Genomic DNA, 27,939 nt, shown 5'->3' with positions numbered 1-27,939 from the left:
AGGTAAAAGATAATAAAATCTATATAAAACTTGTTTACATTCTTTTATTGCTATTCTTGTAACAAAATATATCATAGCCTAGGTGGTGAATAATTATAGACCTTTACTATGCATGTTCAATAATGCTTAGACTGTAAAGTTTTATGCCTAGAAACATACATTGTGTGGGATATGCATTAAGTGGGTAATTTTCAAAACCATTTTCATGGGTAAAAACATTGCTTTACTTGCAGAAATAGCTTCATATAAAATTGCCCGCCCAATAGTTAGGTAAACGTATGTGTGCATGGCCTGTATGCATGCATATTTACCCTCAGTGAGTGGGGCTATTCCTGGGAGCGGGGGTCAAAGAAGGGTTTGTACTTATGTGCATAGTTTTGTAAATTTTCCCTGCAAAACTCTGCACACACATTAGCAGCTGTAATTGTGTACTGGTAATTTTGCTGGGATAATTTTCAAAGAGGAAACTATGTACGTACTTTCCCCTTGAAAATTGGTGTAACTTCTGTGCATTTTTTATTTAAAATTTACAAAATTACCCCCTTAACTCACACTACACACAGACATTCTATTATTTAAATGGCATTGAGGGAAAAATGTGATATCTGCTTCTACATGCTGGCCACAATTTCTGATTTCTTACCTGCCTCCAAGTCTTTCCGCAGTCTGACGTGATGTACATTTCTTCTTTATACTCAACCAACATTGAGCCCAAATTACCTAAGAAAATAAACATGTGAAATGGCAAAAAGTCTTATTAGAACTTTTCAATCTGCAGTCCCCTTCCCACACAAATGCTCTCAATAAAGAGATATAATCTGAATGCTGGCTTCACTTAAATCTCAGCAAAAATGGTCCGGTGAAGAAACTACATAACTAAGAATTATTCAGCCCTGTTTAATTTTATTTTTTAATCCCCGCTGTATATAATTTGTGAGCTTCAGAAGCGCATGCAGGTATAGACTTTAATGGGGCAATTATCAGATGCACAATCTGCATGCATTCTACCCATGGGCTTTGCCCCCGTTCTTGAAGGGAAAGTACGTGCATAATCTTCCTTTAAAAATTGCTCTGGTGAAAAAGTGTCAGTGGATACCTGAGCCAGATTTTTCAGTGGGTACTTTACAGATACATTTTAAAACTTGGGCGTGATCGTCCATGTGCCCGCGGTTCCCGGACATGCCAATTTTATTACATGTGCGTGTCGCCACACGCATGTTATAAAATCCAATGCCGACACGCACATGCACACCTGATTTTATATCGGCGAGCATATGTGCGCATGGGTACCACACACACGCGCGTGGGGGAAGGGAATTTTTGTAAAAACTGTATGGCAATGCAGCTAGGTAGAAATTGCTTCAAAATAGGTCGAGAGTACATTTTATATATCTCATCTTTGTGTATCTTTTCTCACTCCAAATCACATCTAATCTTCATTGGTTGTACTGTGCTGTTCGTACCTCTGACTGTGCATGTACAACTGCCCCTCAAAACCTTGGTCACCACCAAAACCTCACCCCGAGCTACTGGTTGCCCCTCCTACAGTGGTATAAAAAGTTGTCTAATATGTATGCCTCCCCAAAGGCGCTCTCTCTCTCTCCTCCCCTCCCCTCTCCTCCACCCTAACTCTATCCAAATTCTTCCCATTCAGGAAACATTTTAAAATTTGCGTATGCATCTTGCGATGCGTTATTTACCAAGGATGTTATGGTGTTATCGTGGGCATTAAGGCCCAAACACCTGCGATAAAGCCCTAATGCGATTTGATATATGACCCTGTAAGATGGAAGAATTAGTTAAAGGACCTTGGAGTTTCTACTAGGCATGTGCATTTGTTGCTGCATTTGTTTGATTTGTTTCAGTGGTACATGGATATGTGACAAATGGAGGGTATACACACAGAACTGAATAGTGTGCGTGTATGTATTCAGCGCATATAAACATGCACACAATTTGTTTCTGCAAGCACACTATCCATTCATCAGATACATGTGTACCACCAAAATGAATCAAATGAATGGAGCAACAAATGCACATGCCTATTTTCTGGTATGTCTTAAGACTTAGAAAATGCAGATATTATAGAAAAACCTTATTTGACAAGGCCCCAGAAATGTTTACCACTGGCTTGCCTGAAATAAAGAACTCAAACATAATTGGACACTGGTTTTTTCTAAGCAGTCCTAGCCTACAGTTACATATTCCAAGATGAAATTTTCAGTTCTTCAAAAAATAAAAAATCCTCAAATCAAAAGCTGAGCTTGGCCTTCATCAATATGCATGTTTTCTTGTTGTTTGCTATAAAGTAGTGAAACCCAGGAGCAAGACAGCTGGACCATCATCATCAGTAGGGCCCGCCATCATCTGGAAGCTGCACTCATCCTGGGGTTCAGACAGCCAACGGATATGCCCTTGGAATTAACATTGCCAACACTGGTATCCAAGCAGAAACTGCTTGCAATCTTGCAAGCCCTACATGAAAACTTGGAGAAAAGGCCAAAAAATCTCCAACACAAATTCAAATTCTTCCTAAATAAACAAGAAGTTGAACATACCCTAGACTATATTACTTTGACTTGAGACTAAGTGCATCCGGGAGTTTTACACTGGCTACAAACAAGAACATGCTCTAAGAGCCCTATATGCAACAAAGAAGCCTGAGGACAAATACAACTTCCTAGTAAAACTACTATTAACATTATTTGCTAGCATCATTCTACCAATCCTCTTAAATGGGAGTGAGGTCTAAATTTTATTATTAACCCTAAACTATACAGAATGGGACAGAATTCCGACAGAAATCCTATACCTCCAGTATTGCATATTGACACTTCATTTCCATAGAAATACCTCTAATATTGGGTGCAGAGAAGAATTTGGATGCTTCCCCTTACTACACTCCATACAAAAAAAGAATATTCAAATTCCAGTGTCATCTTAATAACAGCAATGCAAATTCCCTCCAGTAAGTACCAGGCTCTCCGTGAAGTAACACAAAACCCTGGAAACACACTCAGCACCTATGTAGCAAACTTTCCTTACCAAATCAGCTCCAACACCCAGAACTCAAACCACTACAACCTGGCATATAAACAGGCAGTAATACAAATATTGCAATGCATCCTAGAATCAATACACTTCCTTTTTGGAGGAGTAAATTTTATAACAGAACAAGCTGGACTGCCACAGATTCCTACACAGAAAACGCACATTAGCAGACTACCTCGCCTTAGTCACAAATGCAAAAAGCAGGCAGACCCTCACTAATAAAGGATAAGTGATCACGGACTAGAAATAGAAAGATGAAGACATTACCCAAAAACTGAACTGGAAAGCCTAAGGAGACAGTCTCTGTATGCAATGCAACACTGGAGAAATAGAATCAGAAATGCAAAATACAAAGATTTCAGAGCTGCACGTTTCCTAACGCTTATGCTTCCAGCACTTAACTGCTAGAAGCAGCAGGAATGTATTGTGATCCCAATGGTCCAGAGGGCTTTGGGGGGTGCCAGGTGGGACGGGAGGGTTAGGGCTGGGTTTGGGATGAAGAAGATGCTGGAGATACGTTTTTTGGACATACTGTACCCTTCACAACACGGCTTCCGAAAACACTACAGCACTGAGTCATTACTTCTCTCTCTAACAGACAACATACTAAGAGGTTTTGATAACAGTAAACATTATATCCTTATAATGCTCGACTTATCTGCAGCCTTTGATACAGTAACCACAAAATACTACTAAAAGACTTGAAGAAATTGGATTATGTGACAAACAATAAACTGGTTCAGATCCTACCTAAACAACAGGTTCTTTCAAGTCCAGATAAAAAACACATTATCAGAAAAATTTAAACTTGAAACAGGAGTACCTCAGGGTTCAGGGCTGTCTGCTACCCTCTTTAACATATATATGCTACCCTTATGTCATCTGCTGGCAGGCCTAGGGATAATACATTACATTTACGCAGACGACATTCAATTAATTCTACCAATAGACGACACAATTGAAAAAACATTAAGTCTAGCTAACATGTACCTAGACATAATTAAACAACTACTAAACCAGATGGAACTGGTTATCAACATTGACAAAACTGAATTCCTTCACCTTGAGAGAAAACACTACTAAAATCATTCAAACACCGATAACCCTAAGAAATAACCAAAAAATTGGGCTAGCCGAAAAAGTAAGGAATCTGGGAGTAATAATGGACCCAGAAATCAACCTGAAGCAACACATATCTATAAAAGTAAGAGAAGGCTATGCAAAACGTATGGTCCTCAGAAGATTAAAACCATTACTCACACCTGCCCACTTCAGAACAGTATTGCAAACACTCATCTTTTCTAGCACTGACTACTGCAACGCACTCTTACTAGGACTCCCAAGCACATCGATAAGACCACTTCAGATACTTCAAAATACTGCAGCCAGAATACTAACGGGAAAAAAGAGGAGGGACCATATAACCGAAACTCTAGCAGACTTACATTGGTTACCCATCGAATACAGGATAAAATACAAAGCCTTATGCACCATACACAAACTAATATATGATAAAGAAGCAGACTGGCTAAACACAGCCTTACGAGTACACGTTCCACAAAGAAACCTCCGCTCAGCAAACAAAGCACTACTAACAATCCCTTCAGTAAAGTCAGCAAAATTAACCCAAGTGAGAGAAAGGGCTTTATCATTGGCTGGGCCCATACTATGGAACACGATGCCACCCGAACTTCAGATTACAGAATAATCTCAAAACTTTTAAGAAAAATCTAAAAACATGGCTCTTTAAAAAAGCCTTCACTAAAGAGTGTGGAGGGTAGAGAATGAAAGTACAAGGTAATGCAGATGAGAATGAATTTAATCAATCCTACTTTTAAGAAGTAATATTTCAAAGCGATAGTAACTCAATAATATACCTGGACTTGACCAACATTACTCAAATAATGATTTTATTTATGAAACTGTAATCGAACTTTATTGGCACCTGTTAGAATGTAAGATATCATACATTTACTTACCTTAGTCTATGTGCCTATTTGTAAACCGTTGCGATGGTATATAACTTAGCGACGGTATAGAAAAGTTTTAAATAAATAAATAAATACATGAACCACATAGGGAGTTTAATGATGGTGGGGGGGGGGGGGAAGGTTTGGCATTTGGCCCCATAGGCCTTAAACTTCGGAACAATCTTTGGGAGGGGGCTTGGGAGGGAGTAGGTATCGAGCCAGCAAGCCTTTCGTTAGTCTTATTGGGCTGGAGGCCTGCTATGTTCTTTTTTTTTTTTCACTTGATAACCATAACAGAATAACTTTGAAATCTAAATGGCAATATCCAAGTCAGGTAGGTTTCAAAGTTATCTGGCTATGTATAGCTGGATGATTTTATTTGAGGATAATCAACAGGGCATTTATCTCACTGATTAAAGTTAGCCAGATAAGTTATTAATTTTATGTTTTTTTAAATATTGAGCTCATACTGCCTTTTCCTGAAAGTACTATGCAGAAGAAAAGAGATCATGTTTGACTGCCTAGTTCACATCTTTCTTTCAGGTGCATATGAGTAGCTTGCATTTACAGGAAACTATAACCCTACTTCACATCCTCCAGCACGTAAAATGCCTGATGCACAAGAATCTCCCAAGTAAGAGGTAGATATCTGATCCTCATTCACTTTATCATTCATGCACAGCAAAAACAGGGGAAGAGACTCAAGAGCAACATCAGAAAATACTTTGTCACAGAAAGGGTAGTGGGTGAATGAAATGGCCTCCCAATTGAGTTGGTGGAGGAAAAAACAGTAATAGAATTCAAGAAAGCCTGGGATATGGACAGAGGATCTCTAGTTGTAAACAAGTGACAAGAAAGGACAAAAACAACTGGGGTCTCTGACAAAGCACCACAAATGAAATTGAGCAGACTAAATGGACCTTACGGTCCTTATCTGCTGTGATATTTTAATGTTTCTGTTTCAAAAGACCTCTTTCTGATGGGTGGAGGTAAAAAAATAAATAACATATGTAAAGAAGCCTATGGTCCCTTCACTAGCTCTTTGCTTCTCCCAGTGGGGGATATATTGAGATTGGTAGAGCAGTGTCTTGGACTAAACCATTTACTATGGTACTCCCCTCTAGGAGTGGCCACCATGGTACAGTCCTGGATTTATGTTAGAGCTGCTCCAGAACATTTTGTTCAGAAGAAGGGGTCAGGGGAAAAAGATAAGTTCAGTTTCTCTTTCCTCTGGTATGAATTAGTAGTTTGGGAAAGGAAAAAATCTGCTTGTGTCCAAGTAGCTCCATAGCTTGTAACATAGTAAGGTAGTAATGATGGCAGAAAAAGACCAAAATGGGCCACACAGACAGTTCCATGTAGCGGTGCTTCTGATGTGGCACTATAAATAACTGTTCCTGGGAATCCAGCAATGGGGTGGAGAGTATGCCCTGGCCTGCCTTTCTATGGTGGAAAGATCCAAGTTCAAGGTGAAGATTTACACAGGACCAGTGAGTAGTGAGTATTAATTTCCTGTCCAGTGGTAGCCAACCAGATTGGAAGAAGAGGAGGAAAGAAGAAGAAGAAGAAGAATGTGCTTTATTTCAGTGATCCAAAAGTTATAAGGAGCCCTGGAGGAGAGAAGGAGAAAAATGTGCAGGAGAGATTAAATTACTGGAGATTCAGGCATACTTAGGGTTCTTGGGAGGCAGGAAGCCCAGCATCTAACCAAGAGAATCCTTAAAGCACTACAGAAAAGGAGGGAGGGGATCCCAGGAGGGTGCAACAGCAAGGATTTCAAACCTCTTCTACTATATTAATACCTGTTGTATGGATTTAACCATTCAAAGACTGTATCAATTGCCACTTTTACTTTGAGCTGTTTCAGTAAACACATAGGGCCGGATTCTCAAAAGGTTACGCACGTAAATCCGAGGATTTATGCACGTAACCGGCCTTACGCACGCCGGGCCTATTTTCAAAAGGCCCGGTGACACGTGTAAAGCCCCGGGATGCGTGTAAGTCCCAGGGCTTTACTAAAGGGGCGGTCCGTGGGCGGGGTGGTCTGGGGGCAGGGCCAGAGGCCTCTGACAGCGGCCATTACCACTGTGTTGGAGGATTGCGTGCCGGCAGGCTGCTGGCTTGTGCAACTTGTGCCTGCCCGGAGGCAGGCGCAAAAGGTAAGATAAAAATCAGGGGGTGGGGGGGAAGGTCAGGCTAGGAGGAAGGGAACGGGGGAAGGCAGCGCGGCTCGGTGCACCCCCTTGTGCGCGCCGACCCCTAATATTATAACATGCGCGCGCATGTTATAAAATTGTGTGTCCATCTGCGCGCACCGGATAGCGCAAGCACAGGGACACTCGCGCGCATGTCTTAAAATCTACCCCATACTTTCCAAAAAGTGTCTCTTTGGTTTAATACTATCTAAAAAGCCTTGGGCCCTGGAGGTTAATCCTCTCTCACCCCCTTTTTGGAGAATCCAAGCCAGAGCTGCAGGACTGAAACAGGATTTAGCCCTGGTACTGTATGTGCCCCCCAACAAACCATTGCACCCGGTGGGAGTGTGTGTGTGTGTGTGTGTGTGTGTGTGCATAAGCCAGGGCTGGATTTGGTGGCTGAATGGCAGAGCTGTGTATCTCCGTATGGAGGCTCCCTGGTTTGAGTCCTGGATTGGGCCCTCTGCCCCTCCCCCCCGCAAGTTGGCTGGAGCTGGGGATACTGCCCAGGCAGTGTCCACAGTGCCTGGGGGAGGGAGTCGTGGTCATCATTAAAAGTGATATTTGGTTGGTTGGATGTAGGTTCCAGGAAGAGACCTTGTGTCTGGTCTCAGGCTCACTCCTGCAATTCATTTATACATTTTAAATCCTTTATATTTCCGCTGATTTGACAACGTACTCAGCAGATTATATTAAAATTATAAAACTACAATAAGTTACAGTAAAACAATTAAAATGAATCACATATACGTAAGACTGCATAGACAAATGTGTTACAAGACTTAACAAATCTGACAAACAACAAGCAGTTTGTCTGCGCAGAATTTCACTTGTAAACATCCTCTGATCTTGACAGATGTAATTACTTGAACCCATGAGCAAAAAAAGACAGCTTTCAGTTTTTTCCTCAGAGTAAGATATTCACTTTCTTCTTTCAACTCTAGAGGTAATTAAAGTTAAATTAAACTGAATTGAAATTAGGGCATTCCACGGCGTTACCCCTGCGATACAGAGAGCTCGCTTGCGTGTCTCCAGTAGATGATACTTTTCAAATGAGGGCACTGCCAGCAGAACTTTCCTGGAAGATCCCTGGAGGCTGAGCAGTAGAATGTGGCGGGAAAAGCTTCTCTGATGACCAGACTAAAATAAGTGGGAGGGCCAATATATTAAACTAGAGGAAAAATCCCTGGCCAGTTGTGAGTGACAGCTTATGACCCCAGAATGCCAGACTTGGCTCTAACTGGACTCGAAGAAAATGAAGACACGAAAGGGTCATAAAAATAGAACATATACAGAGGAGAATTAGGAAAGCACAAGGAATACTCTATATTTATGGACTCATTTCATAACACCAAATCAGAGCCAACTTTAATATTTAAATCTTTGTGATTCCCTTCAAGACGGCTTCTATTCGGGAAAATGCATGAACCCAACAAATGCCAAAGTACTGGACATATTCAGTCTTTTTTTTTTCTTTCATTTAGTACAATAGAAAAAGAAATTCGGAGAGACACAGTTAGTTCTGTCCTGTGGAGATTTCCTTTCCTGTATAACTTTTTGTGCACTTCAGAATTTGCCTTTATTGTAAATTTCCAGGGCATTCAGCCTCCTCGTGACATCCTTGAACAAGCCAAAGACTCTAATAAGACTATAGATATTACATTTGATTTCATTATGTGCTAGAAACATTCCAAAAAAGACATAAAAGTGTCACTAACGTGGAAAAAGTCACTCTGAGTGGCACATGTAAAATGAGATAAAATTGAAACAGACTAAAGCACAGTGCTGCTGTTACTCAATGCCTACATCAGCCAAATATTGTGGAATATTTTCTAATAAACACTGAATGGTAGCAAGTGGTTTGCAGACTGCAGAGGGGTAAGCACTCCCCCCACCCACAGCATAGTCACATCAGGAATCCCAGCAAATGCAATTTTAAATACATAGTTCTCCATCTGGCAAGAGGCAGTAAATGCCTTCTTTATTTTAAGAAGCAAGCTATCAAAGTGACATCAGTTTACCATGTGCCAGAAGAAGCAATCAAAGCACTGCAGGACTTCTGAGTGATTTTACTTATGGGTCCAACTGTCTCAGTGTTCATTGGGTCCTGATTTTTCTTAGCAGGGAACCTCTTTCCAAAACATAAAAGTGGGAAACAAATGGCAAAAAAAAAAACCTCTTAGGGGAGAGTGTCAAAACTACAACTTTTATCACAACTACAATAATTAAGATAGGGGTGTAGCTACTGGGGAGCCTTGAGGAGGGGATTAGGGGGGGGGGGGGCTATGTCCTCTCACCTTTGACTTAGGCCCCAACTCCTAATAGCAGAGAAAAATGTCCCATTATTTCTTAAAAGTGCAGCAGTTAGAGGGCCTGGAGGCACTGAAATCACTGCCAGTTCATGATCCTCTGCTCCTCTAAAGGGAAACAGCACTGCCCTTGGGCATGACCTGCAAAGTCTGAGGCCATCAAAGTCTGTTTACGTTTGACAAATAAATATCCCGCTTGCAGCCCCTTGAAAGTTCAGGAATATTTAATATTCAGTGAAGCAGAATTTCCAAACCTTCTGACAGTCAATAGCTTAAAAGGATGTAATATTCATTATTCATGAACCCCCCCCCCCTCCCACCCCCACAAGAGATGGAGGTTTAAAGAGCATGCTACCCATTTAAGTGAACTGCAGCAGAGAAAAAAAAGAGAACAATGCAGCTATGTAACTTGAGCCTCCAGCCCAGGAAACCCAAAATACCCCTTACTGTGAAAGAGCTTAACTGACCATTGAATAGATGAGTCACAGATTCAGGTAGGGGGTTTGCATGTCAAAGCCCCCTGGATTACTGCTGCTAATTTTGTAGGAAATATCACTAAAAATTGAAGGATTCAAACTCCTAAATTACAGAACTATGACTGGGAAAGGAATTTATGAGAGTAATGTACTAGAGAACAGCCCTAGGAGGCAGATTTTCACCCTGACTAAAAAGGTTTTTCAGACACTTGAGTACCGAGTTCCCAGACAACAGAAAGATGGCCAGGCTGGATGGAGGGGAAATCACATGGTTTCTGTCTGTGGTGCTGCCTGGGTCTTGGTCTTTTGGCTGAGAAAAGGTGACCCATATAGGGTCAGACAGCAGAGAAAGCAAAACATGGCCTTTTGGCTGATAGAAGGTGACTTATCTAGGCTGGGTGACAGCAAATGATTGGCCATGAGCTTAGCAGAGCTAAAATCACTGAAAGCTGATACTGCAGAGGGCCTGAAAGCTGATACTGCAGAGGGCCTGAATCACTGAACACTAAACAGCCATGAGCCTATTAGAGCTGTAAAACCCCTGACAGGGAAAACCCTCTTACTGAGGGAAGAAAACTAAATGACAGCAGCAGGCCAGGAGGTGTAGTGGTCCCCCCCCTGAATGAGGGGACCACAGTGACAGATCCAAAGATGAAGTGGTCCCCCTTGAGAAAGGGCACCCCATCTGCAGTCCAGGAGGCAGAGTCAGGTCACCAGGAGGGTGTGGACCCCAGTGGAAGATATAAAGCAGATTCAGGTCCCCCGGGAGGGCGTGGACCTCAGCAGCAGACTGGGAGGTGGAGTTGGGTGCCCCTGGAGAGTGTGGACCTCAGCAGCAAACTGGGAGGTGAGTCAGATACTCCAGGAGCAGATCCAAAGTTAGAGTGGTCCCCCTTGAGCAAGAGAACCCCATCAGCAGTCTGGGAGGCATTCAGGTCCCCAGTAGGATGTGAACCCCAGTGGCAGACTGGAAAGAAGATTCGAGTCCCCAAGGAGGCAGTGGACCCCAGTGGCAGTCCAAGGATGGCATGGACCCCAGTGGCAGATCCAGAGGTGCAATGTTCCCCCTTGAGCAAGGGGACCTCAGTGGCAGTCCAGGATGCAGAATTGGGAGTCGGGTCCCCCAGGAAGGCTTGGACCCTAGCGGCAGACTAGGAGATGGAGTTGGGCCCTCCAGGAGGGCATAGACCCCAGCAGCAGACTGGGAGGTAGAGTCAGGTCCCTCAGAAGGTCCTGGACCCCAGCGGCATTCTGGAAGTCAGTGTCAGATCCCCCAGGAGGGCAGGGACCCCAATGTTCACATGGATCTTTCAGCAGAGTGGAAGGAGACAGTTTAGATACAGCAGACCCCCCCACCCAGGCCAACACTGCCCACCAGCCAAGTTGCATCTGTTCTCATGACTGAGACATGGGATAAAAGGGAGAGTATAATAATAATGCTTGAGTAAACGGGACGGCAAGAGGTTACCTCTATTCTATAGGGTGGTATACAGTGGGGGCCAACAACCACACATTGCCAAATATTAATGGTTCTTGCTACCTTATATAAATGTATATAGTTGTGTAGACTGAGACTACTAATCATGGGTAGATAAGTGTGCTGCCTGACATCCTATTAGCAAGGTACATAGTCATGTAGAAATGCACATGCTTGTAGAGTCTAATAAACCTGTATATATCTGTACATACTGCCAGCCTTGTTCTCAGTTCCATTTGTTTTTCCAGGGATGAATGGAGGGAAATCCCACCCACTGACATCTTCTTCCCCAGGTGGAGGTACCAGGCACCAAGAACATGATGACCAATGGAGTCTGCCCTAGGGGGGCTCCTGCCAGGTTATTCCCAGACCCAGGAATGCCCCGCGAGATAAGAGGTCAAGAGGGCATTACATTCACTTAACCTATTGCCCAGAGGCCGAGGGCGACAGTAACAAATCCTGAAACTTATAGTTCTGTTAGCATTTCCATACAAGAACCCTTCATAATTACGAGGCTAAGAGTAAAATATTTATACATTAATGATCGTGCAATGCATCAACTTTGGAAGAAGAAAGACTATCTAGAAGAATATAAAATAACCCTAGCAAAATCAACTATTATTAAAAAAAATAAATGGTGAAGGTCCTGTTAGATAAATTGATTGATTTTTTTGATTCAGTGACTAGAGAATTGGATTAAGGAGGAGCACTAGATGTGATTTACTTGGATTTCAGCAAAGCTTTTGATATGGTCCTGCATAGGAGATTATTGAACAAAATGAGAACCTTGGGAGTGGGTGGTAAGGTAATGGCATGGATTGCAAACTGGGTGACTGACAGGAGACAGCATGTAATGGTAAATGGAACCTACTCTGAAGAAAGAACAGTGTTAAGCAGAGGGCCACAGGGATTGGTTTTAGGACCGGCTCTGTTCAAGAACATTGTAATCAATTTTGCGGAAGGGACAAAATGTAAAGTTTGTCTATTTGCGGGTGATACTAAGATCTGCAACAGAGTGGACATGCCTGAAGGAGTAAAGTGAATGAAAAGTGATTTAAGAAAGCTTGAAGACTGGTCGAGGATTTGACAGCTGGGATTCAGTACCAAGAAGTGAAGAGTCGTGCATCTCGAGTGCAGTAATCCAAAAAAACTGTATGTAATTGGGGGGGGGGGGGGGGGGGGGGGGGGGGAAACGAATGTGCCCAGACTGGGAGAGGGACCTTGGGATGATAGGTTTGCCAATTTGAGGTGGAGAGGCAATGTGACAAGGTGATAGCTAAATCCAGAAGAATGCTAGGGCCGCACAGAGGAATGACCAGCAAGAAAAAAGAGGTAGTGACTTACAGGTCCTTGGTGAAGCCTCACCTAGAGTGCTGTATTTAGTACTAGAGCTGTATCTCTAGTAATAAGGATAGAGCAGGATGGAGATGGTCCAAAGAAGGGCAACCAAAATGGTGTGGGGTCATGTATCGGAAGACTTATGAGGAGAGGCTGAAGGATCTGAATATTTATATCCTGGAAGAGAGAAGGTGCAGGGGAAATATGATACAGACTTTCAGATACTTGAAAAGATTTAATGATGCACAAACTTTGAACCTTTCTGATGGAAATTAACCATCAGAACTAGGAGTCAAGAAATGGAAATCCAGAAGGAAAGACACAGAACCAACATAAGGAAATAGTTTTTCATGGAGAGAGTGGTAGATGCCTGGAATGCCCTTCCGGAAGAGGCAGTGAGGACAAAAATAGTAAATGAATTCAAAAGGGCATGGGATAAACACTGTGGATCCCTAAAGGCTTGAGGATAATCAAAAAAAAGGTTGCATGGGGTAACCTGCAGTTAGTACCCTTAACCAGAAGGTATGGGGGATTACTACCCTTAACTAATTAGCCTTGATGATTTTGACACAATTGCAATATCGCTCTATGCTTTGACGGCGAGGCAGGGAAAAAAAGGGTATTGGATTCTGAAGACAGCCAATGCTGGGCCCCAACTTTTATGGTCTTGGGTATTGATATGCTGACATTGTGGATAACGTTTCTATGGCCAAGTCCAAAAGCAAAGAACATTCAAGCAGCATTGTCTGAATTAGCAGGAAGGCTGCACACCACATAGAAATATTGCAGTAATTTTGTTATGGGTTAGACAGTTGCTTGGTTGTACTTATAATATTACTGTCCATAACAGAAGGCATGAGGATAACTTGCACAGAGCGGCAGTTACTGCCCTTGGCGAACACTTGGAGGTAACCTGCACAGAGTGACAGTTGTTGGGCTGGACCATTTGGTCTTTTTTCTGTCGACAATACTATCTCTATCTATCTATCTGTCTAATAAATATCTATATCTATTAGGGATGTGCATAAACCAAATATTTATTTTGTTTAATTGTTTCATAAATCACCTCCATTTGTTTGGTTTGCTGCAAATAAATAAAAAATTATTTGTTCTATTTGTTTTCTGTTTTCAAATTTAATAGAAGCAATGGATCCTATTATAAGCAGTTTTTGAAGTAATTAATAAACATGTGGATAAAGGTGAACCTGTAGATGTAGTGTACTTGGATTTTCAGAAGGTGTTTGACAAAGTTCCTCATGAGAGGCTTCTTGGAAAAGTAAAAATTCATGGTATAGGTGGCGATGTCCTTTCGTGGATTACAAACTGGTTAAAAGACAGGAAACAGAGAGTAGGATTAAATGGACTATTTTCTCAGTGGAAGGGAGTGCACAGTGGAGTGCCTCATGGATCTGTATTGGGACCCTTACTTTTCAATATATTTATAAATGATCTGGAAAGAAATATGACGAGTGAGATAATCAAATTTGCAGATGATACAAAATTGTTCAGAGTAGTTAAATCACAAGCTGATTGTGATAAATTGCAGGAAGACCTTGTGAGACTGTAAAATTGGGCATTGAAATGGCAGATGAAATTTAATGTGGATAAGTGCAAGGTGATGCATATAGGGAAAATAACCCATGCTAGAGTTACACAATGTTAGGTTCCATATTAGGTGCTACCACCCAAGAAAGAGATCTAGGCATCATAGTGGATAACACATTGAAATCGTCGGTTCAGTGTGCTGCGGCAGTCAAAAAAGCAAACAGAATGTTGGGAATTATTACAAAGGGAATGGTGAATAAAACAGAAAATGTCATAATGTCTTTATGGCGATACTGGACTTTGAATACTGTGTACAATTCTGTTCACCGCATCTCAAAAAAGATATAGTTGTGATGGAGAAGGTACAGAGAAGGGCGACCAAAATGATAAGGGGAATGGAACAGCTCCCCTATGAGGAAAGACTAAAGAGATTAGGACTTTTCAGCTTGGAGAAGAGACGGCTGAGGGGGGATATGATAGAGGTGTTTAAAATCATGAGAGGTCTAGAACGGGTAGATGTGAATCAGTTATTTACTCTTTCAGATATTTGAAAGACTAGGGGGCACTCCATGAAGTTTGCATGTGGCACATTTAAAACTAATCGGAGAAAGTTCTTTTTTACTCAACGCACAATTAAACTCTGGAATTTGTTGCCAGAGGATGTGGTTAGTGCAGTTAGTATAGCTGTGTTTAAAAAAGGATTGAATAAGTTCTTGGGGGAGAAGTCCATTACTTGCTATTAATTAAGTTGACTTAGAAAATAGCCACTGCTATTACTAGCAACGGTAACATGGAATAGACTTAGTTTTGGGGTATTTGCCAGGTTCTTATGGCCTGGATTGGCCACTGTTGGAAACAGGATGCTGGGCTTGATGGACCCTTGGTCTGACCCAGTATGGCATGTTCTTATGTTCTTATGTAAAACTGGTGGATGGATATCATCCGAAGGCAGAAGAGAACTCCAAGGAACCAAGACTGTTGCAAAGTGGCACCAAAAGTTGCATGAATAGCCTAAGGCACCATGAAGGGAAAACAAAATAGAAAAGGCAGCAGAAGAAAAACCTCAGGCACTGACATAGGAATCAAGCAGTACAAAGAGTGGCATGAAAATGCTAAAGCACCATGGGGCTGAAGTAGTAAGACCTACAGCAAAACAGGTGCTAGTTGTGAGCATAGATTTTGATCACCATGTACCACTGAAGATGCTGCTTCCATGAGATGTAAAAACCATAAATTACACAAATGATTTGCGTGCAGAAATCTGTGCAGCTAAGCGCGGTAAGTGCCTATGTAATAAGCGGCCGCATCTGCACTCAAAACCTATAATCTGCGCATAAAAGCAAGTGAGCGAATGTGTCTCCCTAATAAGTGAAAGTATGACCCTGGAAAGTATTTTTTATTTCAAATAACTGTGCTGCAGAAAATATGGCAAATATTTTCATGGATGCTAATTCACACTGGCATACCAGTGAGATAAGTGCTCAGTTGGGCACCAATCTGGATACTCGGGTTCCGACATAGCCACTCACCCGAGAGCGAATATGGAAGCGCTGGTGCCCAGAAAGGTGCCTAGCAAATGTGGTGGCTCAGGCGCTGAGATAGGCGCTTAGTTGGTCACAAATCTATATGATCGGGTGCCCAGAAAGGTGCCTAGCTAATCTTGCTGCTCACTTTGTCTGTCTCCAGCAGGTGGAACAGCTCACCCTGTGGTTCTCTGTTAACTTCTGCTTGACCCTTTTGGGCATTTTTTCCTGCTGTGTGTCTATCGTGTTTGGATCAAGCAAGTATTTCTGAGTTATTAATTTAACAAAACAAACAAAAAACAGTTTTTCTTGGTTTGTGTGAACTCTGTGGATCCTATTTACAGGAGACAGTCCCTGACTGTCTCCTTACTCTTGTGGGGCCTAGGGGGGCTTGGCCCCTTGTTTTATACAGCCGGTGGTCCTCGGCTGCAGGGGTGAAAATTGGTGGTGCCAGTCACTCCCCCTGTTCAGCTTTTCTCTCTCTCTCTCTCCTATACTGCTTTTCCTTCACTGGGATCCATTGATTATGTAGCTGCTGACAGGGGCCGTTTTTGTCCCTTCTTTGGAGTTAAAAAAAAAAAAAAGATTTTAAATAAGAGGAGTCTCAGACAGGATCAGGAGAAAGCTCCTGCCTTCCCTATTTACTCTTGCAGCTCTAGAGAGAGAATTGTGAATATGCTCAGTTCATTCTGTGCCTCCGCTCCCTCAGCACCAGCAGCTCAGCTCATTTCTAGTGCTGCCCCTCCCCCACCTAGCAGCCATGTCACGATCTCCTCTGTGCTTAGCATGTGGGGATTCCTCGGTCCGGCTTTCGCGGGAGGGACTCTGTTCTCGTTGCTTACTGGGGGGGGGGGGGGGGGGAGGGAAGGTTCCTCTGAGTCCCTGATGCCCTCAGGGACCCGGGCCAGGCCTCCAAAGCGATTACCCCCGCCGTTCCCGGGACGTCAAACTGCAGGAACGGCGGTCATTTTGGGTTTTTCTCCAGCTTCTTTCTCAGAGCTCCCTGAAGCTCCGGACCCGATTTTTTCGGTGCCCCCCCCCCCCCCCCCCCCCCCCCGATTTCAGCACCCGTTCATGTAGATTCACTTGGTAGTGAATCTATATGATCGGGTGCCCAGAAAAGCACCTACCTAAGCTGGCCTGTAAGCACATTTGAATGCTCTTTTTCCCCGCGCACAAAACCTTTATTATATCCCCGTATAGGACTTTGCGCGGGAAAATGCATGTACAGGCGCGCACAAACCCGTGGCAGCTTCAGTGCACCTTATTACATCGGCCCCCATGAGAGGTGCATAGTAGCCACTTACAGTAGCAGGAACACCCCAAGGTATAGAGGTCAGTGTATGGTAGCAAGGCAGAAAGACCCCAAATTGTAAAGTCAGAGATACTGCAGCAAAGGTGTAGCAAAAATGGTAAAGAAGCAAGGCAGAGTGGCAGCAAAACCCATCATAAATCTATCACTATTATCTGGTACCCTGCCATACCAGCTGAACTAAGCCTCTGTCTGTCCACTTGTCAAAAAGACCTACTGATGCTCCAACATCCTATCCAATTATAGGCCAGTCTCCTCCCTACTCTATTTGGCCAAAGTTACTGAAACAGTGGCTCGTACTCAACTCATTGACTTCACAGATAAACATGCAGTCACTGGAACATTTCAATTTGGGTTTAGGAAAATGCACAGCACACAGAGACTTTACACTTATGAGGCTTTGACAATGGCATAGAGTACGTTCTTGTCTTATTAGCCAATGCCATATCTGCTGCTTTCAACACCATCAATCATACCATTCTGTTGCAAAGGCTAAATTCTTTAGGCATTTCTGGTACTGTGCATAATTGGTTTGCTTCACTTTTTGCCGGACAGAACACAACAATTAGACTAGGAAGCCTGTGCTCATCTTGGAATGCTGTAACTACTGGGGCATCGTAGGGATCTGCCCTTTTTGCAAGCCCGTTTTAAGTCTACCTTGTCTAAATTTGCAACATTTTCTCCTGTCTCATTGTAAACTGTAGAATTCATGCTGATGATATATAGCCTTTTCTCCCTATTCTTCTTCATGTGTGGACACATTTAAGTATGCATTAATATGTTTACAATGTATCAATCACTGGCTTTTTCTTAGTAAACTATTACTAAGCATTGCAAAAACTAAAATAATGATTCTAAGAACATTTCTGCTGCTAAATATTCCTTCTTCTTTCAATGATTGCAGCATTCCTGTGACATAACAGGTGCAAAACCAAGGGACAATCATTGATTCAGGGCTTTCACTTAAATCATAGATAAAAGCAGTGGTTATATCCTCAGGACTTCCAGACTGTCCTTCAAGCCCTGGTTTGGAATGGGCTTGATTATTGCAACTCTTTGTATACAAGCCTGCCTGCAAGCACACTATGCCCTCTCCAGCTGGTACAGAATGCTGCAGCATGCACTCTAACAGGCATTACAATGCGTGATCATAGAACTCCTATTCTATTTAAATTATACTGGCTTCCCATTAAATGGCCTATCCTATTTAAATAGGCATCAATAGTACATAAAATCACTCACGATGACTTGAACTGCTGAGTTAACTCAGTTCTCAGGGTATACAAATCTGCTTGGTCCCTGCGATCCAAGGATAAGAACCTTCTTGAAGTTCCATCCACAAAGCTGACATATTAGAACATTACAAGAGACAAAGCCTTCTCAATTACAGGCCCCATCTTCTGGAACTCGCTGCCTGGTTATATTTGGATGCTCGATTGTGAGAAATCTTTAAAAAAAGCACTAAAAACATACTTATTTAACATCACCTTTAAAGACATCTCCAACTAGCTTGTATCTCTAGCTTTACAAACAATGGCATATGTGGCATTACGTTTTTGTCTTTTTTTTTTTTTAGATAATACTATATGTTTTTTCCTTATTTACTGAATTTGCATGTTATTCCTTGTTATCTGCCATGAACTACTTGGCAATGCACGTGGGCTATAAATTTTAACAACTTACACCTAAAACTGAAACCTTGAGGTGTAGCATCTGGGGTACGGCAGCAAGGCTGAGTGACAGCAACATCCCCATTGTGGCAGCATCAGAAGAATGGTAGCAAGACCCCCCTAAGCTGGTACATCGGGCATATGCTAGCAAGACATATTGCCAGCAAGACCCCCAAGGAGTGTCATAAGAGGTATAGCAGCAAGATAGAGTGGCAGCAAGACCCCTAAGTGTAACATCAGGGTATGGCAGCTAGGCAGATTCCCAGCAAGCCTCAAAGTATAGCATAAGGGGTATAGCACAAGGCAAAGAGGCATCAAGACCTCTAAAGTGTAGAGTCCAGAGTATGGCAGCAAGGCTGAGTTGTAACAAGATTCCCAAGATGGTTTAAGGGTTATGGTGGAAAAGCTCAGTGGCAGCAGGACCCCCATGATGTACTGTCAGGAGCATGGCAGTTTCACCTTGATTGGTGCTCTGGCCTGTCTACTTGTCCTCTTGTTCTACTTTTGACTTTGTCATGGCTACTACCTCACTAGGAATGTCTTGGCTGCTATACTTACCGGTCTCACTGAAGAAATTTTCAATGGACAATAGACTTAAATAGGAAACACAAAGAAATGAAATAACATTTTTGTTTAATTTGTGGGCACCCCCAATTGTTTTGGGGGGGTTAAAAAATGAAACAAAAATGGTCTCATTTGTTGCATTTTACCCATTCATTTCAAACAAATGCACATCCCTAATATCTAATCTATAGACCATTGAGTTGGTTTTATTGTTCGATGTTATTGTTCACTGCTTTGGATGGTCTTTTTTTTTTTTTTTAAAGATTGGGGGTTGGTTTATAAAACCTATGAAATAAATAATAAAATCTATATCTAAGCGAAAGAAGTGACTAATAAAAGGACAGGTTTAGAAACACAACAATTTAAAGCAGCGGTACAACACAGCTCATTTTTGAGTTGGCGGTCTTGAACTGTTTGACAGAGTGTTATGTGCCCTTATGAAGTAAAAATTAACTTTATGAAAAAGTTCTGCTCCATATTTTAGGCACAATGTACAGCGATAATGGAAGATGCTTTCCCCACTGCCAGATAAGCCCCTGCTGTGCCCATCAACAGGATAGCCAGCTTGGGTGCTGGCTTAGGCTTAAGGAAGGAAATTTCATTGTTTAGTCCATGCTATCCACAAATTATGCAAGTAAAATCTTTTTATAAAAAGAAAAAAAAATACCTAAAGGCATATAGCATTTGCTCCCACAGGGAAGCACTTAACACAGTCTGCTTTTGAGCTCACTGTTCTAATATGCTGCTTTAATGCAATTTTTCATCTGTACAGTTTCTACAGATTTAAGGGGTAATGTTTAGAGCATTTATGCATGTAAAATGCAGTTTCAGGAGTTGTAAGTGTAAAATTACAAACAGAAGTGATTTTGCATGTACTTTTATACCTACTGCAAAGAGGTGTTCCTGGACGTGAAGTTGAGTCAGGGATTATTTATGCAATATGCATGTACTTTTTTCAAAAGTTTGCAAGTAAATGTTTGTGTGGACGTTGCACCTGTCCTCCAGCATTAAGGTATACGTGCATAAATCCACTTTGAAAATTTGGGATGAAGTCTTTCAGCTTTACACAGGCTGTTATAAAATTTCTGTTAGGATTTTGTCTGTTTCACAGGCTCACCTTGTCCTGAGTCTGCCTACCATGACACCTTCTCACCAGCAGAAGTCTTCAGCGAGCTTATCCTACAGCCTTGCCCAGCTCCTCCTCACTGCTTGCACCACACCCAAACTCCAGCCCTATGAAATCTTGCTCTGCCATTCTATCCTTGCCTTCTCATGGAGCTACCTTTGGCTCCTTGACCTAATCACTATTACTCTTGTATTATGGCCTTCGGGCTTTCTTGCTCCTTGCCTTGTGACCAGGGGCGGATTGGCCTATCGGGGGATTGGGCTTCCCCTGGTGGGCTGGTCTAACTGGTCACGTGGTCTCGACTCCGTGGTGGCGCCACATGGCTGTTAATGGTCTCTTGTAGCCTGCGGGGGCCAAAGAAAAGAAGATCGAGGCCGGCGGGGCCGAAGAAATGAAGATCGAGGCCAGTGGGGCTGAAGAAAAGAAGATGGGCGCAGCCAGCCGCCGCCAGAGACAAGGCCGGTGGGGCTGAAAAAAAGAAAATCGGCGCAGCCAGCCGGCAGGGGCCAAAGAAATAAAGATGGAGGCTGGCGGGGACTGAAGAAATGAAGATGGAGGCCAGCGGGGCCGAAGAAAAGAAGCCACGCAGCCAGCCACCACCAGAGACCAGGCCGGCGGGGGTAGAAGAAATGAAGATGGAGGCTGGTGCGGCTGAAGAAAAGAAGACCGGCGCTGCTAACCACTGGAGACGAGCTGTTCAGCTGGGGGCCTTTGTGTGTATATGTATTTGAAATCGGAAGGATGCTTCTGTGTGTGTGTATGTGAGAAAGCAATGATGCTTTTGTGTGTGTGTGTATGTGAGAATATGAGAAAGGAATGGTGTTTCTGTGTGTGTGTATGTGAGAAAGCAATGGGGCTTCTGTGTGTGTGTATGTGAGGAAAGGAATGGTGCTTGTGTGTCTATGTGGTGTGTATGTGAGAAAGGAATGGTGCTTCTGTGTGTGACAGGGAAGGTGCTTTTGTGTGTCAATGTGTGTGTGTGAGAGAGAGAAGGAGCATGTTTTTGGCTGGCTTGTGGTTGTGAGAGAGAGGGCATGTGTGTGATTGAGCCTGTTTGTAAGTGAGATAGAACATGTGTGTGATTGAGAGCTTGTGTGTAAGTGAAATAGAGAGAGCATGTGTGTGATTGAAATCCTGTGTGTAAGTAAGAGAGAGCGAGAGCATCGTGTGATTGAGAGAGACTGGCCAGAGAGGTGAAATGTGTATGTGTGAGAAAGACTGATCAGGGAGATGACTGGTGTGTGTGTGAGAGAGAAAGAGAGACTGGTTGGGGAGATGATTGGTGTATGAGAGACAGAAACTGGTCCTGAGGGTGTGACTGGTGTGTGTGTGTATGTTTGTGAGAGAGAGAAGACACTGGTTGTGGTCCCTAAGAAAGAGGACCATGAGGACAGCTTCAGTAGCTACTGCTTCTTCTGCTGTGGCCTGCAAGGGTAAGGAGTAGGAGAACTGCTGGAGAGGGTAAGTAAAGGTGGCTTTTTAAGATCATTTTTCTTGATTGACTACCATTTTAATTATTGGGTAGTATGTGATATGTCTGCTGTTTGAAATATTTTATTGGTGTTTGGTAAAGCTTTCAAAATTTGCATGAGTCTTTAATTATTGGATATTCTATTCATCAGCTGTTTTGAAATGATTTTATTAGTATGATTTTATAATTATGATTCATGATTTATATTATCTTAATTTTATTTATTGTTTTAAGAGGAATGTTGACATTTTTGTTTCTCCATTGTTGCACTGTATAGAGTCTGGCGTGGTATGTTTTACAGTTTACTTTTTGTCTGCACATTTCTATTTATACTTTATGTGGCTTTATTCTATATTTGGTGAGAGTTTGTGTTCTGCATGCAAAGACTGAGATGAAGCATTTTTTTTAACATGTGGTTTCTCTGTAGGGATCTGTAGTAGCTTGGCCTGTTCTATTTTCCTGATAGGACGTGTATTGATATTTTAGATTCTGGTGTAATATTTGTGGTATTCTTTTTCATAGGTAGGGTTGTTATTTGTTGAGTGTTGGCAGATAGTACTGTGTCGATACAGGAGGACCATGTCGAAATATATCACAATAGATATGAAGCCATATGAATTCCAAGATGCAAAGTTTTCTTGTTGGCATCACAACAGTGAATGAAATTATCACAACAACGTGTATATTAATTTTACCTCAGAATGTCACTTGGTCTGACTCTGGGATTAAGCCCGTCAGTTCAAGCTGCTGGTGACTGTGGAACAGTGTATTGTTGTACTGCCACCTGCTCTTCTACTGAAAATAGTAAATGTTCTCAAACTAATAGGTTTCTTGTTGAATGAAAGTACTTACTGAAATATTTTATAAACGATATATGTGGGTGTAGCCCATGGATTTTATAACATGTGCCGGGTAGCTTTTTTTATGTTTTAAGGGGTGTGTACATATATATGTAAATTATATTGTATGTGTAATTGGGTACCCATGGGCCAGTATGGAGAAAAATCCCCCGGGCCACTATTTTCCCACAATCCGCCCCTGCTTGTGGCCTATCTAGGCCTAATTCTTTCCTTGTGGCCTCCAGGCCTTCTTGCTCCTAGTACCTTACTCTGTGGCCTAATCTAAGTCTGCTCCTTGCCTTGGGGCCTCCAGGCCTGCTCCATCCTTTTATCCTACCTTGTGGCCTATCCAGGCCTTTCTTTGTTCTTATAAGCCTATGGGTCTATAGCATAGTGGCCTAGGGACCTCCTGCCTTGCTGCCTTCGTGTTTCTATGTTTCTTGTTCTGTGTTGTCTTGCTTTGTTCTTGTCTGATCCTGTCTTGGTCTGCCCTGTCCAGTCCTGTCTCTATTAGATTTTGATATGTCCTATTCCTGGAACCCATACCCTATCTTGTCAGTATCTTGTCTTCTTCCAGCCTATGTATATTCTGGCCTTGTCCCTATCTTTACGCAGCCCCGGTCTTTGTCCTGTGTTTGCCTGTCTAGCCTTACTTCTAACCTATCTGTACCAATCCTTGCCAAAGCCCAGCCTGCACTCCATGTCCAAGCTTCCAGTTTGCGTACCTGTCCAAGCTTTGTTCCAGACTACCAAGCCTTTCCGCAGCCTTGCCTGGTCCAGGTTGTCCATAGCCTTGCCTGGCCCAGCCTACTCAGGACTTGCTTTGTCCAGCCTAATCAAGCTTTGTCTAAACCAGACTCATAATGATGTACTGCCGCCACAGCCAAGCCCTACTAGCCTTCAGAATCCAAGGACTCAACCTGCAGGGAAGGGGGCTGGCTAGGCGGACGATAGGTCCATGTTCTGCCCTGCCATCCTGTACCACTCCTCGGGGGAGCCCAGACCAGCACCTTGTGACAATTACCCTCCCTAAGTACGTGCTAAGAAAAAAATCCCCAAATGGATTTATATACATGTAGTAGGTTTCTCTGCAGACTGAAATTTCATTATAGATTGGAAATTATGTGCATACTTTTTGAAGAAAATAAACCCATTATTTTATATTATTTCCATATTCTTTCAACGCATTTTCTTTCAGAAATGATTTTTTATTCATATGTTTATGAAAACTGGGCCCTAGTAACCATTCACCACAGTTGCTATATATTTTTTTGACCCAGCAGTTTTACCTCCTGCTCCTGTGGACTTCTATTTCAATTTGAACTAGTGCTTGGATCTGGCACCACAAGCTTTTATTTGCAACTGGGTGGGGATTTCCCCTACCACTGTATTGCCCCCCTCACCTTAGTCATCATCACAGTGACAAACCTCAGCTGGAGGCCATGCACCAGAGCTCCTTCTGGAACCTGCAATCATGGACCCTAAATCTGGCCACAATTTCTGGGTCTTGCCCCCATCCTCTCCAAGGCTCTATAGCTAGACAAGTGTTCAGCACATCTACCCCCCTGGAAGAGCATTATGCAGGGCAATATAAAAAGAATAAGAAAGGGAGGAATGTGAGCACAATACTAGTTACTGGATTCAAGCTAGTCTGAAGATGTTCAGCAGTGACTGAAAAACAGACAAGGAGCATTGCCACTGGAAGCTACCTCTCTGCACGTCTGACTAGTTGGCCTATCAGCCAGGAATGAAACCTAGATCCCTCCTCATGCCAGTGTGCACCATTCCACTGAGCCACCAGATCTGGACAGCACAGCTGATATTTTATAGTAAACATAAAATATCACAAGTGAGCTGTAAGACGCTGTGTTATCACAGCACAATACAGAACCAGAGTCCATCATGCATAGCCTTATTTCACCAGATTCGCCAGCAATCTGAATATTCCTTCAATGACCCAAGTGAGAGATCTTGGTGCCATTTTAGACACCCGACTGAACTTTAAAAATTTCATCAACAATACTACAAAAGAATGCTTCTATAAGCTTCATGTTCTAAAACAGCTCCGACCCCTCCTTCACTTTCACGATTTCCGAACACTCCTCCAAGCCATCCTATTCTCAAAAATTGATTACTGTAACTCACTACTCCTCGGCCTTCCTGCCTCCACTACTAAACCTTTGCAGATGCTCCAGAATGCTGCCGCTAGGATCTTAAACAACACCAGGCACAAAGACCATATCACTCCCATCCTCAAAAATTTACATTGGCTACCCATCAAATTCAGAATCCTGCATAAGTCCCTGACCATTATACACAAAACCATCCACCATCAATCCACACTCCAGCTAAAAATTCCGCTCCACCTACACTCCTCCACGAGATCGATCAGATCTGCATACAAAGGGTCCCTCCACACCCCCCCCCCCACCAAATCCTCGCTTCATCCCACCATACGGAAACGTGCATTTTCAACAGCCGGACCCTCTCTATGGAATGCACTACCCCCAGAGCTACGCCAGGAACAATGCCTAGTTACCTTTAGGAAGAAACTGAAGACCTGGCTTTTCGAACAAGCCTTCCCTTAATCTGCCAAGCCTCAAATACTGACGCTGAACACAGTCATCAATTTAGAACCTTTCCGTAATCATGCTGTCATCCTGACTATGAATTCAATCATCATTTCAGAATCGCTCCATACTCTTGTTGTAATCCTGTGATAATTGTGATGCATTCCTGACTCTGAATACAGTCATCTTTTCAGATTCTCTCCGTATTCATGCTGGAATCCTGTGATAATTACCCCACCCCCTCTCTCCTGCTCCCTCTACCCCCTGTCCCAACCCTTCCTCCTCCCTCTCCCTCCCCCCCGAAAGCCCTATCCTCCCTTATGAGTTGAGTTAAATCTCATGTTAACTCTAAGTCATTTTCATCCTAAGCTCTCGTCATACTGAGTTAAGTTATTTGTTAAAGCTTAGTTATCTTCATATCAAGTTGTCATGAATTCATTGCCCTTGTTATATGTAACTTCTCATGTTCTTTGGTTTCCCCTTGTTTTGATGTAAACCGGTGTGATAGGACCCTTGTCCTGAATATTGGTATAGTAAAAATAAATAGATAAATAAATAAATAAATAAATGTCAGCAAGTTGTGATACTTTTTACTGGACCTACATAAAGAGGTGGTAGCATATCAGCTTTGGAGACCACATATGCAGCCATGTGGTATCAAACACTCGAGCACTACATTTTTTAAATATTGGCCTAAAAGAGGTCACCAGAAATTTAAATCTTATACCCTCATGTCTCACTCATGATTCTCCCTACCATAATGCAAATTATGTTTTGTTTTCAGAAAGAATGTTATCCTTCTCTGCCACTGTCTTATTTCTTAGTCTAAATTCTATGTACAAAATAGCACAGCATTTAAAACAAGTTTGATTGATGGTAGCTTACCTGCTCCCATTATGAGGCCTTGTGCAGTTTCCTTTGTATGGACTGTTCCAGACACGTAGGGATTGTCTGCCCAACGGAGATGAAGATGAAGATGACAGTCAGGCTTAATAGATTAAAAAAGAATGCAAAAGGACACTTGATTTAATAAGCCCAAGAAAACAGTTCCAGTGTGTCAATAATTAACACTATATCTCAGAAAAAACAGAATAGACAAGAGTTAATTTATAGCAAGGTGGACAATGTTTTGTGATATAGGATGATACATTGTTAGACAAGACACCACATTTATTATAGGCAACAACTTCTGATCCTACTAAGTCATATTGAGGTCCATATTCATCTAATGGCCAGCTAGGAAAATTAGCTGGATAAACGTATTTGGTTAATTTAGCAGAGATATTCAGTGGTGCAAGCGTGCCACTGAATATACCCAGCTATCTTAAAGTTATCCGGATTAAGTTTATCTAGCTAACTTTAGAACTGTTCATCAGTTACCCTAAATTTATGCCGTGTAAGGTTGAAAATTGGGGGTTATCGGGCAAACTGACAGGGTCATTTATCAAATCTTGTTAGGGTCTTAATGTATGGAATTGGAAAATAAAATGGAGGATGTCATAATGCCTCTGTATCGCTCCATGGTGAGACCGCATCTTGAATACTGTGTGCAGTTCTGGTCACCGCATCTCAAAAAGGATATAGTTGCAGTAGAGAATATACAGAGAAGGGCTACCAAAATGATAAGGGGCATGGAACAGCTGCCCTATGAGGAAAGGCTAAAGAAGTTAGGGCTGTTCAGTTTGGAGAAGAGACAACTGAGGGGGGATATGATAGAAGTTTACAAAATCATGAAAGGACTTGAAGAAGTTAATGTAAATCGGCTACTTACTCTCTCAGATAATAGAAGGACCAGGGGGGACTCCATGAAGTTAGCAAGTAGCACATTTAAATCAAATTGAAGACAATTCTTTTCACTCAGCATATAGTTAAACTCTGGAATTCATTGCCAGGGGATGTGGTTTCAGCAGTTAGTATTACTGGGTTTAAAAAAGGTTTGGATATGTTCCTAGAGGTTAAATCCATAAACTCCTATGACGGTAATTAATAAGCAATAGTAGCTTGTGATCTGTCTAATGTTTGGATACTTGTCAGTTTCATGTGACTTGGATTGGCCACTGTTGGAAACAGGATGCTGGGCTTGATGGGCCCTTGGTCTGATCCAGTATGGCATTTCTTATGATCTTATGAGGATGAGCGCACGTTAAAAAAGCAGGTGCTCAATCACGAGCGCCTGTTTTTCATGCCAGCTGCAGGCGTGCGCTTCACTGGGACAGCGCAAAATGGCACTGTCCTGGCCAGCCCCTCGCCCCCAGCCTGGACTTTTTTAACAACCTGGCAGATACGTACATGGCCAGGCTGTTTTGAAAATGCGCTCGGCCCGGTCACATGTGTATCTCCCAGAATTTGCACGTGTTGGGTTTTGAAAATTTACCCATAAGGGGATTAGTGCATCCAAAACGCACGTCCAAACCCAGTGCTTAGCTAACAGCACTCATCACATGTAAATGCCAAGTTGATAAGCTGTTAGCTATTCCCCCTTATGTAAAAAATAAATGTTCTC

General features: G+C 42.5%; 1 protein-coding gene across 3 annotated transcripts in view; it reads right to left on the bottom strand.

Annotated features, from left to right (window-relative positions):
- SORCS2 (sortilin related VPS10 domain containing receptor 2) overlaps window positions 1-27,939 on the bottom strand; it is a 1,741,628-nt gene that overhangs the window by 195,463 nt on the left and 1,518,226 nt on the right. For all 3 annotated transcript variants that reach the window (XM_029591638.1, XM_029591649.1, XM_029591657.1), the window contains exons 11-12: window positions 26,322-26,424; window positions 644-720 (exon numbers count right to left, since the gene is read on the bottom strand). In XM_029591638.1, coding sequence (XP_029447498.1) covers window positions 644-720; window positions 26,322-26,424 — 180 coding nt within the window. The remainder of the gene's footprint in view (window positions 1-643; window positions 721-26,321; window positions 26,425-27,939) is intronic.

This window comes from Rhinatrema bivittatum, chromosome 1 (assembly GCF_901001135.1).
Source record: "Rhinatrema bivittatum chromosome 1, aRhiBiv1.1, whole genome shotgun sequence".
Lineage (NCBI taxonomy): Eukaryota > Metazoa > Chordata > Amphibia > Gymnophiona > Rhinatrematidae > Rhinatrema > Rhinatrema bivittatum.
This window is presented reverse-complemented; position numbering and strand designations above follow the sequence as displayed.